Source organism: Pinus tabuliformis, chromosome X, assembly GCF_031772625.1.
Source record: "Pinus tabuliformis cultivar Carrire ecotype Pingquan chromosome X, CPIR1, whole genome shotgun sequence".
In the NCBI taxonomy this organism is placed as follows: Eukaryota; Viridiplantae; Streptophyta; class Pinopsida; order Pinales; family Pinaceae; genus Pinus; species Pinus tabuliformis.
This window is the reverse complement of record NC_142308.1, coordinates 1,151,488,014-1,151,503,451: the sequence shown is the minus strand read 5'-3', so window position 1 is coordinate 1,151,503,451 and position 15,438 is coordinate 1,151,488,014. Positions and strand designations below refer to the sequence as shown.

General features: G+C 38.4%; 1 protein-coding gene across 1 annotated transcript in view; it reads left to right on the top strand.

Annotated features, from left to right (window-relative positions):
• The window catches only part of LOC149143973 (uncharacterized), a 141,278-nt gene that overhangs the window by 67,991 nt on the left and 57,849 nt on the right, over nt 1-15,438 (top strand). Inside the window, exon 5 of the mRNA XM_089449270.1 lies at nt 9,343-9,429. Coding sequence (XP_089305396.1) covers nt 9,343-9,429 — 87 coding nt within the window. The remainder of the gene's footprint in view (nt 1-9,342; nt 9,430-15,438) is intronic.

Here is a 15,438-nt window from a genome sequence, read left to right as displayed (position 1 = left end):
ACTTTTCCAGGTGCCGTTCCATTGCACATTTTCTTAGCCGCATTAATGACCAATTATGAGTCAGCTTCTATGATGGCGTTGTGTAAATTTAACTCAATCAGGATTTCCAGGCTCTGTTCTAAGGCCATGAGCTCCGCCATGTTATTAGTGGCAGTCCCCAAATGACTGTGGAAGATATCCTTTATGCTCCCCTGCTCATCTCTTATGACACCTCCAAATCCAGCCATCCCTGGGTTGCCCTTAGAGGCCTCGTCTATATTTATTTTCAAAAAACCATGAGGAGGAGGCTGCCAGATATCTTTACCAGCAGTTGTTTTGCTCACACCCTTAACAGCGCCAAGGGGAACCAGAGAATGGAGACCCAACTGCCTCAGAATGCGAGCCTCTTGGGCCGAAGGGGGGTCCTCAGGAATTTTCCACATAAGGGCTCCAACTGTATCTTTGATTTGTCATAGAATTTGGCCAATGATATTCTGGGTCGAGCCGGTTTTGTTCTTGAAAATCCTGCCATTGTGTTCTTTCCAGACATCCCAGATAATAAAGCTTGGAACCAGAGTCCAAGCCTTGTTAATGATTTCGTTACCTGAGAAGTCTTTCCTCCAATTCTTCAATGTGTTGGTGATGTTGAGTCTGTCTCTGTCAGTTTGCCTGAAGACTGAGGCCGCCCAATCCCACAAGGTAGAGGTAAAGGGGCAGTGGTTTAGTAAATGCTCCATCGTTTCTTCCTGTAATCCACATAGATGGCATTTGGATGGGCCAACAAAACCTCTTTTCAGAAGATTCTCCCAAGTGAGAATCTTCTTTTGGTGAACTAACCACATAAATAACTTAACTTTCATCCATTGCGGGTTCCTCCAAAGGTTATTCCAAACCTGGTCAGGGTTTGGATAATCAAAACCTAGGGCCATGCATTTAGCTTCTTTGAGGTTAAAGGTGCCTTCGGTGTTTCGGCCCCATCTCAGTTGGTCAGACGAGGAAGACACTAAAATCTTCCTCTTTTCCAAGTCTAGAGCCAGGGAATCCGCCTGTGCTTTCAAAGGACTCTCTTCACTGTAACCAAGATTCTTCCACATTTTCCATTTGCCATTATCCCTTACCTGATCCTAGAAGTCACTTACCATGAGTAGACCTTTGTTATCAGTGTCATTTTTGAGAGCGGTTAGTTCTTCTCTAAACAAATTTGGTTCCTGCTGCCAGTTATCCTCCCAAAACCATGTAAGGTTCCCAACTCTGATCTCCCAGAAACTATGCTGCTGGACAATGCCTCTATTCTCCCAAGAAAGGTTCCAAATGTGGGAGCCCTTGATGTGCCCTGACATTCTGATATGATCCCTCTCCTGCCAATTCTTTGCATATTTCTGCTTCCAAAGCTTTGCCCAAGGGGTTGCCGATTCCTTTAGCCATCTCCACCAAAGTTTTGCTCCTGAAACTCTGCTGAGGATTTCAGGGTCATGAAGCCCCAAACCTCCATGGGCCTTAGGTTTGCAGAGCTTGTCCCAAGCTACCAATGCCCACTTCTTTTTCTCTTCCCCTTTACCCCAAAGAAAATCTCGTTGAATACTCCTGATTTGTTGTATAACACCTTTGGGAGCAGGGAGGGCTGAAAACATGAAAATGGGTATAGCTTGTAGAACAGCCTTTGTAAGCACAAGACGCCCCGCCAAGTTCAAAGACCTATAGGTCCATTTCCTGACTTTATCCTGAAGTTTATTGGTGACCGATTCCCACACTCCCTTACTCAGAGGTTTGTCAGTAAGAGGCATTCCAAGGTACTTGGAAGGTAACTGAGCCCTTTGAAACCCTAGAATTCTAGTGAGGTTCCTCTGAATAGCAATGTCAGTATTGAAAAAAAAACTTTTGATTTGTCAAGGCTTACCTCTGTACTAGCCGCCAAAGCAAAGTCGTTCAAGATTTGTTTGAATGCTTTGGCTTCTTTGACTGTAGGAATGCCCTGCAGCATTGTATCATCCACAAATTGTTAATGAGTAGAGGCATCCCCATCCAGGGTAAGTTTTAGACCCTGGATTCTTCCTTTTGCTATTTTGATTGCTCTGCCTAGTCCTTCCATCATGAGAACAAATAGGAATGGGGAGAGCGGATCCCCTTGTCTGAGACCCCTAGAAGTTATAAAGGTTCTAGAGGGAGATCCATTAAGCAGAATTGGGAACTAATTGAGGATACAAGGGCCATAACCCATCTTATCCAGTTGTGGTCGAATCCATAAGCTCTTAGCACCTCCTTGATGTACGCCCAACTTAACTTATCATAAGCTTTCGCTAGGTCCAGTTGCATTATCATACTAGCTTGCTTCCTGCTCTTAAGAGAGTGTACCACCTCATGTGCTTGTATGATGTTGTTGAGAATCTGTCTTCCTTCCATAAAACCAGTTTGTTCCTCTGAAACGAGAGCAGGAAGAAGAGGCTTTAGTCTGTTAGCAATCACTTTGGAGATAATTTTGTACACCACATTACATAAAGCTATGGGTCTGAATCTATCCAGTGTCATAGCTTTTTCCTGCTTTGGAATCAAAGCTATGAAAGAGGCATTAAGAGCTTTCAAAACAGTTTTGGATCTTCTAGAGTCTTCCACAACCTCAAGGATATCTTGTTTGACTGTTCTCCAACAAGCTTTGAAGAAATCCACATTGAAACCATCACGGCCAGGAGCTTTCCCGTTTTGCATCTCATTGATGACCTCACTAACCTCCTCTTCAGACACTGGCTTTTTAAGATTGTGGTTGTCTTCCTTGGTTACAAGTTTAGGAATGAACTTTGTGAATTTGTTAATGAACCGAGATTTGTCAATGAGAGGCTCCTCTGCTATGCTACGGAAGTGATGAACTAGGACATATTCTATTTCTATGTGTGAGACAAGCTCTTTCCCTTGAGAATCTTTGAGTTTGGAAATTTTGTTATGAGATCTGTGATCCAAAGTTGATCTATGAAAAAACTTTGTGTTTCTTTCTCCTTCTCTAATCCACTGCACCCTCGATTTCTGTCTCCATAAAATCTCCTCTTGCAAGCACCGATCCTCCCATTCGTTCTGTAGAGAATCAGCCTGAATTTTCCTTTCCTTGGTAAAACCCTCTAGGATGTTGATCTGATTAATCTCCTGGATTTTCTTCTCAACTTCTTTTTTGGCTTTAAAAATATTGCCAAACTCTTGTTTATTCCAATCTTTAAGCCTAGATTTGATGTGCTTGAGTCTCTATTGCAGTATGAACATTTTAGTGCCTTGAACGGGCCTATCTTCCATCCACCATTTGTCAATATTGCTGGTGAAGTCAGGGTGAGAGAGCCAGATATTTTCAAACCTAAAGGGTCTGTTCCTTGGTGTACCCATAAAAGTAGCTTCCATCTGGACAGGCCAGTGGTCCGAGCCTCTGAAGGGAAGGATTAAAGCTGACATATCAAGGCCTTTGATAAGGAGTTCCTCTGAGATTATGAATCTGTCTAATTTAGAGGCAACTTGAGAAGCTCCTCCTCTCTTATTATTCCAAGTAAAAATGCCATTTGCTGTTTCTATGTCCACTAGCCCCATGTTATTCATGAAGTTCTGGAAGGCAATGGAGTCCTTGCCTAGTTTCCTTGTACCTCATTTTTTTTTTTTGTAAGAGATTTGATCATATTGAAATCCCCTGCCAGAATCCAGGGCATATTAGGATGTCTCTCCCTTAGTTCCTTAAGGGATGTGAGAAGATTTAGTTTGTCTTCTAGTTTTTAAGGGCCATAGACATTAGTGATCATGTAGATCTCCTTATCCCCCAAAGGTTGAATCACCATCGATAGATAATTCCTAGAAGCTTCAGCATCCAGGATTCCAAGTTTTTGAGGATCCCATAGAGTGAGAATCCCCCCCGCCGAGTTATCTGCTTTTACCTCTAGATACTCATACTTGATTAACCATTTGCTGTGTATCTCTCTGATCTTGTCCATAGAACATTTTGTTTCCTGAATAAAAATCATATCTGATTTTTCTTCTTTTATTCGACTACTAAAATTTCTTTGTTTCCTTTTACTTCCTAGACCCCTAATGTTCCAGGTTGTAAGCTTCATTAAGAAAGGTTTGTAAAGGAGTAACTGGTAAGATCCTTCATCTTACCTGAGTTAATCATAAGTTTTCCACATTCGGACAACAACTCATTCTGTTTCTTCCTTCCTCTTTTCCTACTCGGGTTCTTTGAAGAAAGCATCGGTGTATCCTCCATCGTTTTCACTCCCCTATTCTCCTGGCTGTCATGGTTTCTTTTGACTCTAGAGCACTTTGTTTGTGATCTCCAGAGGAAGAGCTGTTGAACCCTGTCAAACTCCGCTTTTGGCAGAGAGTCAACCCCTTTGGTGATTCCCTGCTCCAGAAAATTTTCTAGATCCAAATTCTCCCTCTCTAGAATCTCCTGCAGTTCATGGTCTTCCGTTCCTGCCTCACTTGGAGTCATCTCGTGGTCCCTGCTGAGCTCCATCATATTTGGCAAATCATCCATTTGTTTGCTGTTTTCTGGTATCTCCTCCATGTTAGCATCCCCTTCCTTCTCATTGTGAATATTCTCCGATTCTTGGTTTGTCCCATTGTTTTCAACTTCTTCTTCTAAGATCTTGAAACTATTGTGGTTCGTTTGTTCGTCTTTAGTTTTTTTCTTTTGGTACCTCTTGCCTCCTTTCCCTTTACCCCCTACCTTAGTAAAGCCTTCGGGATCCTTTCCTATGGTGGCTTTTGTGTTGCTCTCCAGTTTGTTCAAAGGGCAGTCCCTGTATAGGTGCCCGTGTTCATGGCACTTATGACACTTGAATGGGACGTGTTCATAGTCTACCGTTTGCACCCATTCCTCGTCATACACTTCCAAAATGATTTCATCTGGAAGTGCCCTAGATAAGTCCATTTCCACACATATCCGGGCAAAGGAAGTGTATTTGCCTCTTAGAGTAGTATCTGAGATTTTTATAAAATGCCCTAGCTTGTTACCGATAGCTTTTAGAGATTCTGGCAGCCAATAATCTAAAGGAAGGGAGTAGAGTCTTATCCATACCGGTATCAAGGTGAAAGTCTCTCGTTCTGGGACAAAGTTCATTACCCATGGTCTCATGTAAAGGCCTGCAGACGCGTAAAAATAGGGTCCTCCTTCGAACACTCTGTCTTTGTCCTCTAGGCTTGTGAACACCGTCGTGAAGAAACCCTTGGACCCAAGGTGAAGGTCAATTTTCCCCTTTGGTTTCTAGTGGTTCCTTATCCATGCTTGCAAAGCCTTCTCTGTCGACCAGATCCCCATGAATTTACAGATAACAACATATTCTGCCATGTGTTCTCTGTGCACTTGCAGCACTAGGTCACTTAAAACGACTCGAGGAATAGTGGTCGCCTTGGGTTTACATGCCCCTGATGTTTTCATGGGAGCAACTTTCTGACTGCTACCCTCTGTCCTCTTCTCCTTACTATGTTCCTCATGGTTCTCTTCTTGTTCTTGAGGTCCGATGGTTTCCGATTTTTCATTATTCGTAATCTCTGTTGCCACCTCCGCTGGTTTCTTGAAGCGATGGGAACCAACTCCCTTGCTTTTGTCCGCAACTACTTGACTGTAACCAGCCCCGCCATGGTAACCAGCTACACAAACCCTAAAGCAAAACCCTAGATCAAAACAATATCCCGCTCTGCCCAACTTTGTTATATATATATTATAGTTGAAATTATATAATATAATAATTAATAATAATTATATAATAATAACTATATATTTCAACTATATATTTAATTATATAACCAAATATGTATAGTTCGACTATTTATATAATAGTTAATAATTCTATTATTATTAACTGAAATTAATTAATTAAAAAAAGGGGGGGTTTACATAAGATATTACAATAAAATTCTTACAGAAGGAAAAAATAGAGTCTAATTTAGAAATCAAAGAAGGAATATTTCTAGAAACCTCACATAATTATGCTTCAGTACTATTTAGAATTAAAGGGTCTATTGTAGGGAAAGATGTTGCTATTGCTATCTCACTTGCCGAAGATAAAAATTATATAAAACCTAAAATCGCAGATCAATTAGTAATTCCCGAGTCAAATATAATTGAAAAATTACACTGTTTTGGCAACAAAAAATATAACAACCAATTTACAGTTAAACATTGGAGATTATACATTCATATCACAATTCTTAGTTCAAACCCTATGGAGTGATCAAGGTGACATTATTTTAGGTTCACCTTGGATGGAAACACTAGGTTCCTTCATCTTGAATACAAAAAAGAAGTTTTTGACATTTCATACAAAAAGAGAAAAATAACACTACAAGATGTTACCTTGAAGCCAAATTCAGTAACACTAGAAGGCATACAAGATATTTCAAAAGTAATTTTCAAGAAGGTAAAAAATTACTACAAAATATGCAAAGGGAAGTTGATAAGATCACCACTGACAAAAATGAAGAAGTTTCTTTGCTTAAATACCTTGGCGAAAAATTACTAACACAAATCAAGAAGCTTAAGAATGACAAGAAGTCATTAAAAGACAAGTTAGAACAACTTACTCAAGAAGTATCAAAGTCTCCAGTCGTAATAGTCTAGGTTGAAGATAAGGGAACAAATACCGATCCAGTGAATGTTACAACTCAAGAAGAAGACAAGCAAGTTGAAGACACACATAGATGTTGTAGTTTAGACGATGAACATCCCAAGTGAAGGTTCTGTAACCAACTTAACAACATCCTCACCAGAAGAAAATAAAAAAATTGCCACACACCTAATAAGGGAAAGTCAAACCAAAAGAATTAAATTTTGACAGAAGGAAAAAATGGAGTTTAATTCAGAAATCAAAGAAGGAATATTTCCAGAAACCTCACGTAATTATGCTTCAGTACTATTTAGAATTAAAGGGTCTATTGTAGGGAAAGATGTTACTATCGCTATCTCACTTGACGAAGATAAAAATTATATAAAACCTAAAATCGCAGATCAATTAGTAATTCCCGAGTCAAATATAATCGAAAAAATAGACTGTTTTGGCAGCAAAAAATATAACAACCAATTTACAGTTAAACATTGGAGATTATACATTCATATCACAATTCTCAGTTCAAACCCTATGGAGCGATCAAGGTGACATTATTTTAGGTTCATCTTGGATGGAAACCCTAGGTTCGTTCATCCTGAATACAAAAAAGAAGTTTTTGACATTTCATACAAAAAGAGAAAAATAACACTACAAGATGTTACCTTGAAGCCAAATTCAGTAACACTAGAAGGCACACAAGATATTTCAAAAGTAATTTTCAAGAAGGTAAAAAAGTACTACAAAGAGAAGTTGATAAGATCACCACTGACAAAAATGAAGAAGTTTCTTGGCTTAAAGACCTTAGCGAAAAATTACTAACACAAATCAAGAAGCTTAAGAAGGATAAGAAGTCATTAAAAGACAAGTTAGAACAACTTACTCAAGAAGTACCAAAGTCTCCAGTCGTAATAGTCTAGGTTGAAGATAAGGGAACAAATACCGATCCAGTGAATGTTACAACTCAAGAAGAAGACAAGCAAGTTGAAGAAAATACGCACATAGATGTTGTAGTTTAGGCGATGAACATCCCAAGTGAAGGTTCTGTAACCAACTCAACAACATCCTCACCAGAAGAAAATAAAAAAATTGCCACACACCTAATAAGGGAAAGTCAAACCAAAAGAATTCCCTATCGACATCCGAATCACAAGAGTAGACAACTCAATCAAGCTACGTATACGTACCATTCAAAACAGAAACAACAAACTGATGTTTTGAAGAACATTGAAGTAAGCTCAATACAGTCCTATGATGATAGTTCGTTACAAATTCAAATGATCAGAATATTCCACAGAAGATAAATCTAGGATGGTCAGGTCCATTTTTAGTCCGCAATTTTGCTTATCACTCAGAGGATTGTATAAATTTGTATCAACGAAGATGACAGTGCTCAAACGAGAAGACATTCGAAACAAAAAAAGAGATCAAGCCTTTTCATCAACAAGTTTTGAAGACAAATCTTTTTGAAGGGGAAGGCAATGTTATGAATAAAATATATATAAATAATATAAATGTAAATAATGATGATAATTGTAATAATGATTAGTTTATTAGTAGTTAGTACTGAAGAGGCATGTTTAAATGGGACATGATCTTCCATGTAGAGGTACCTACCTAAGGTATATAAGCATGCCCTCACTCTCATTTGTATCATCATCTTACTCATATATTTTAATATATATTCTTGTATCTTCAATGGAGATCTACATATTCCAAATCTTTTGGAGTATTTAACTTGAAGAGCGAACTTTGTTCGTTCCACAAATCCACATAAAAAATACTTTAGCCCCCTGTTTGACATTAATAATCTCATTATGTCACTTAGAAAAAAGTTGATTAAAGTATCTTCCTAGGCCAAAAGGAAAAATGCTTAGGAAACACTTCCTTGATACCATTTTTCTCAACACAAATTACATTGTAACATTTTATTCTAAAACAAAAATCAAATACGAATATTTTTTAACTTCAGTTTTAACCCAAAAATAAATCAAAATAAATGTCAGGATTGAAAATAAAATAAAATAAAATTAAACACCGTTATATTTAAAGAACACATATAATTTTGTTTTATGTTTTTAAGTTTAAAAAAACTTAACAAATTTTTAAGGATTTTAATAAAAAAATCTGGATGTTCGATTAAATTTGTCCCTGCTAGAAATTTGAAGAAATTTTAAGTGGCCTCACTTTTCTACGTTTTGGTCCCTCTTCAGGTATATTTTTTTTATCAATTTTGTATTAAATCCAGTAAAGATTGGTTGGAATTGTAAGTTTAAGCTGAGTCGTCTACACAATCCAAGTGGCCAAGGGGATTTTCGAGACGTTGAATCCATTTATGCATTCAAAAATACAATTTAAACAATGAAAAATGATATCTATATATATAGATAGATAAATAGATCCATTTTAACTACTGATCTATTAGGCGGCAAGGGTGGGACCAAATCTCTTCAGCTGCAAACCTTTTTTCAAGTTTTCCATTATAAAATAAGTTTGCACCCCAAAAGATTTGATCCCCTGCAGCACTTGCTAGATCCATGGTTAAGATGGATCTATACTAGTTTTTTAAAAATTGGCAAATGTGGTGACAAGTGTGCAAGCGGTGAAAGAGTCATTTGTCTAAATTAATTGGACTAATGTATACAGTTTGACTTGGAAAAAATATGAATTAGATGGAGATATCTGCACGTGAATGAGCTGCATAATGCTCGCGTAATTTTAGTGTGATGTTATTGTACATAATTAACTGATATAGCTGTTGATACTGCCTGTTAACATAGCATATTACATGCAGGTAAAGTTGATGTGCAGCTATTGTAAAGAATGCAAGGAAACTGAAGTTCCAGATCCATACTATGGTGGGCCGCAAGGTTTTGAAAAGGTACAGAGTGCCGATGACTACTTTCTGTTGTTTGTTTCTGGTGTTGTTTTTTATATATTATGTTTTGATACCACTCATAGACATTACCGATGAAAATAGTTTCCAATTATTTTTGCATAAGTTATCCCTAATTAGATTATTGTGCATAACATGTGATTGATTATATTTATTATTCCTCTTTTGTTTATTGAATGAAATAATTAACAATAGATGTTACAAGGTAATCGATGGAAACTTAACCACTCAGTTGCCTAGTGCAAACCTTCCATAAATGCTATTATTTCTTTCGTATTTCTTGTATGATAGTTTGGGTCTGTAATTCCTATAATGTCCTGATAATTAGAAGACTCCTGATTTTAATATCTCTTGAGGTGAAAACATATCTGTCCAGCCCTAATATAATAGGCTTCTAGGCAAACACCGAGCTATATTTTACACTGGGATGTTTAACCCATTAAGAGCATAAAATTCGCCATTCGTTCCATCACAAATGTGCACAGCCATTCAATGCTATTCCCATGTTCTTCCTATATATGACCAAGATGCATATGGGACCTTTATCAACCAGTCTCTTACTTATAAAAGGTCTATTTTCCGAAATACATCCATCCACATGGCAGGGATGGGCCTATATACAAATATGAACCTATGAGTTGTGACTTTGTTGGTTATAAATGGCAGCCTGTGTGGCCAGATCAAATGGTTGCTGGTTGCTAAGAAGATATGCCTTGGGCTGATTTGTTTCACTGACATATGTTACACTATAAACATTCCTTTATGGAGATTTTCAACAAAGAGAAGATACCTGGTTGGGGAAGTACAAGGTTTACGATGTTTGGTCAAGTATTTCCCATTTAATGTGCAAAATCCAATAGAATTTTCAAGTGCTGAATGCGGACAGTTTCTTTATCAATCTTTGCCCAAATGTGTCAGGCTGAGTAATAACTCGACACTGGATATCTATTGCATTAACATGGATTGGTATCTAATACATTGGAAACAACCTTTCATTTCATCTTTCAAGGTCTGAGTGACTCTTCCTATCCAACTACGACTCGTCATATTTCAGTTATTTATAATTTATTTACAAAAACAAAATCTTGAAGGGATATGTTTCCAACATCCCCCCTCAAGCTGAATGGGTGTTTGTGAGCCCAAGCATCATTTCAAATTTTTCTCTTTCGAGTGCTTTGGTGAAGATAGTTTGCAATTTGCTTATTTGTGGAACAATGTCTTAAATGAATAAGTCTTGGCCTCTACATGATATTGAATCAAATGATAATTTGTCTTGATGTGCTTGGTTCAATCATCGAATCTGGGGTTCTTGGCCAACTTTATTGCAGAAGTATTGTCGAGCAGAGGAGTGGAATTCCCTTGTTTCTTTTGCAATCTTCAAGTATTTTCTCGAGCCACACGATTTCCTTTGTTGCTTTTGCAACTACCATGTATTTTGTGCCTATCGTGGAATTTGCTGGAAGTAACTGTTTTCTGTGACCTTGTAGAATTTTCTTGAAATCCTGCAACTGTTTGAATGAACAAATCTGAAACTAATTCATTGCACCAAGACACAGTAATTCTCTACGATAAGTTTATAACAGAATATAAACAGAAATAAAACACAGTCACACAACAACAATAACACAATATTTTCGAGGGAACTTAACTGGAAAGACCCTCTGCTAGCGGTAGAATTTTATTGACAGAATTGAGCAAATAGAATTAACAAATCTGTTTCACTGGAGAACAACCTTGTTCTTACTGCTAATACTTGGCTGAAACCTGCTTGCAAGAAACCGACCTCTGCTCCCTTTCCTTGCACTTATCAGGCTCCTATTTCCTAGCGTTGGACAACACCTATTATTTAGGAATTAATTCCTAAATATCAGTGCACTTCTGCAAGGAAATTTTCTCTGTCACAAGCAGTGTGTAGGTCTCTCCTTGTACGCTCTTCCTAGCAACTAGCTTTTACACAAAATTCGTGCTCAAACAATAATATTACAATTGTGCCTTTCGACCTCCTTTTATGCAATTTGACTCAGCTAAATTTGGCAAGTTAATTTTGGAATGCGAGTTGAGTTTGACTTGCTAACTAAGTCGAACTGACTCTTCAACTTGGCCTGCCTCAAATAGAACTTGAAGCTCTCTAACTTGTCCCTTTCCAAATATAACTCCCACTTGGAGACAAACAAGACTGAGCCTCCAACACCTGTACATGAGTTAACTGCTCCATGACTCGTCCTAATTCCTAGAAATTCGTGCCTGCTAAAGAAGGACTGTTTGTGGCCATCTTTTCTAAGGCAAGAGTCAAGAAGACCTTCACTCGCTACTTTTCAACATGCCTCTAGGAGACAACTATTGATCTAAGATCCATGAAATAGCCTGAAGTCGACATTTCATTTTATTTGTCCCTATCAAAATCTAAACCAGAATATTTAATCAAGCCAAAGTCCAAAGTTTTGTGTTCTGTTTAATTATTTTAGAATTCTTTTTTGTAGTAGACTAATGTTCTTCACAAGGTTTTTGCATAAACTTGGGAAAAATCCAAACAACAAATGAAATATCTGGTCTAGTGGTGGTAAGGTAGATAAGACTTCCCACAAGTTGTCTGTACTTGGTTGCAACCTCAAATTCATTCCCTTTTTTCAATGTGAGCATCAAATTCTGTTCCATTGGAGTAGAAAGGGGGTTACATTCAGCCATGCCAAACCTGTTCAACAATTCTCGAATGTACTTCTTTTGGGAGATGAGTATTGATCCAGATTGAATTATTATATTGTTTGTCATCCATCTCGATGCATTCAGAGTGAAAAAAGTGGAAGAATCAACTCACGAGACTGTTTCTACCGGTGGGACCCAATTTGGCAAAATAGGGCTTAAAACTTTCCGGGAGCGTTTTGAGGCATCAAATGATGTTTTTTGGGGGTAAAACTCTACCGCTGTAGCACAACACCATTTCATGCTATTCTACACACATAGATCTTTCCAACGACACAAAAGTGCATCAATTGGAGTCTGTATGCGAAAGTTATGCCACTCAGAAGTTGACCTTTTTGTTTTCACCACCATAGTTTGGGAGGATGCTGCATTAGCCCCCATTATTCATGGAAAAAGGGGCTAGCCACATGATTGTGATGTAAAAGACTCTAGAAGAGTCTATATTCAGAGTTGAGGTAGTCAAACTTAACCACTAGTAGGCTATCGAGCTGTGTTATAATCAGACCACTAGGAGGAGGAGGCATTCCATTCTTTCGAGTGCATTTGTTCCATAGCTGAGCCAAGAGGGATAGGAGGCAGAGCACACAGAGAGGATTTGTGCATTGTAGCAACTCACGAGCCATAGGCCATACTTCTTTGTATTTGTAGCCATATATCCAGACAGAGAAAGAGAGCGGAGCGACGTCACCTTCCAGCTGGGTTTTCTCCCGAAAGGGTTTCCCATAGCATATCTTGTGTCTTATGTGTGTGTGTGAGCTTCTATTTTTCCATTCTCTATTTCTTGCATAATTTCCATTTGCATGTACTAATTACAGTAAAATCTACAGATGTAAAAATTTAATAAAACTGTAATAGTGTAGAATTTCAGATTTCAATATAATATTATCAAATTTGTTGTGACGAACTGCTCAGCGGAATATCCACGATAGTTTACAGATCATATTGGTATTTGAGCCAAGTTTCTTTGGGTATTTTGTGGAGATTTGTCAGGGATCTAGATCGGCGGGGCCGAAAATCGTAAAACCCTAATCATGGTCGACGAATCTGCAAATGACCCTCGAGATCCTATAGAGGTGAGGTTTTTGCGGCTAGAACAACAAGTCGCGAATATAAATTGCAATGTAAACCTCCTCATGGCCGCCATGAGCAATAATCTTAGGATATTTGGAGAAGATGAGGGTTCAAATGTAGAGGAAAAATCAGAAGGGGGATCAAGAGATTGGGAAGAAACAGAGAACCAGTTGAAGAAAGAACTTGGAAAAGATCAACCCAGTTTGAGTGCTGTGAATCAATCAATGTTTTAAAACTCCGACTCCGACACCAACTCGGCCAAGGGTCGACTTCGACTCTGACTCTGACTCGGTATCGACTCGGCCGACTCGATTTCAATGACTCGGTCGTTGTAAAAAATACATTAAATATTTATTTATTTATAAAAAACATAATTTTAAAGATTTTCATTCATGTTTCCAAACACACAGCATTAGAATATAGATAGAAGACAACATATGATCAAAGTAGGCTCATGTATATATCGATTATATCAAAATGGCACCCCGTGCACTGTCCAATACATACATGATGATGATATAGAGATCAAAACAATAACACATAACCAAGGAGGCTAGAAATGGCCTCTACAACAAAAGTGAACTGTGACTAGTACTACTAGCTACTGCTAGAGGAGCCAAGATCATCTGGATCAACCTCTAGATCAGAGCCAGACAGAGGGCCCCATGGCTCCTCCTCATCATCATCTCCAATTGCAACTATAGAAGTAGTAGCACTAACAGGCTGTGCAGCTGCTGCAAGCTGAGATAGACGAGACATGCGCTTCTGTCGTGGCTCCACACAGGAAGTGCCTACAACTGGAGGACTTGGGGCTGGCCTTGAGGCTAGTACAAGTGGATCTGCATTCAACTGAACATTATGTTCGAGTGATGCCTCCACCTGTAAATCCAAATCAAGATCCTCATCAGAATCAAACTCTGTTGGATGACTCTCCACTACCCAATCTGATGTTGGATCAATGTCTTCAAACGCAATGGGATCTGAATCAGGTTTTTTGTTCAGCAATTGGTTGCGTCTGAGCCAGAGGTTACACCCAGTAGCATTGCAAGTTTGACTCAAAATACGAATTGCAAACCTTTGCAATTCAGGACAATGGCTACCAAAAGCCTCCCACCATTATGCTGCAAAAAACATAGGAGTGTAATGAGTTAGCTCAACAAAATTACAAATTATATCCAACTTTCAAATTATAAACGATTTAACGAAATAAGTATTAAGAATTTGAAAATTGAAATTTTTGTTTACCTGGCTCATTTGCTTCCCTTGTAATCTTTGCTAGGTTCTTCCCAAAGGTACCTAAGGCACTGTTGAAGGTTGTGGCCTGTTGGTGTATCTCCAGCTGATCACACTCCAATGGGATCATGCGATCAATGCAGTCAATCAATCCATCTCTAACCTCCCCCTTCAAAGCTCCTGTCACCTTAGCTTTATAATGATACCGTGGGTTCAAAAAATACCCAGCTGCATGTATAGGGCGATGGAGTTGATTGTTCCATCTTTCATCAATGATTGCCCAAATGGGCCCATACTTAGCCACTTTATCCTTGTATGCCCTCTTTATTTGCTCCTTTGCTTGATCCATAGCCTCATAAATGAAGCCCATAGCCAGTCTTTCCCCATCCACCAACTGCAACACCTTAACCAGTGGCTCAACAAGCTTCACAATCTCTGCTGCCTTTCTCCAAAATATTTCTTCATTAACTTTATTTTCAATTCTTTGCCTTCTAGTTTGTGAGACCACTGGATTTGATTCCATTCTTCACTGGAAAAAATCTTTTGCAAGTTTCTATGTTGTGAAAGCATAGATTGCAACGTCAAAAAATTAGCAAATCTAGTGATGGCAGGCCTAATAATATCTCTGCCCCCTATGTGTTTCCTCATCAGGCTCAAAATCCATGAATGATTGTAGATAAATTTTGTTATGCTTTTGGCATGATCTACAGTGTTTTGGACCCAATCTAATTTGCCAATATCCTCAAGCATGAGGTCTATGCAATGTGCAGCACATGGGATCCAAAAGATGGTTCTGTGTTTTTCCTCTAACAGTTTACTAGCAAGAACATAGTTAGAGGCATTATCTGTGATGACTTGAACAACATTAGCCACCCCCACCTACTCAACAACCTCATCCAATAGCTGAAACAACAATTGCCCATCTTTGACCTTATCAGATGCATCAATTGATTTTAGAAACATGGTTCCCTGTGGGCAGAAGATAAGAAA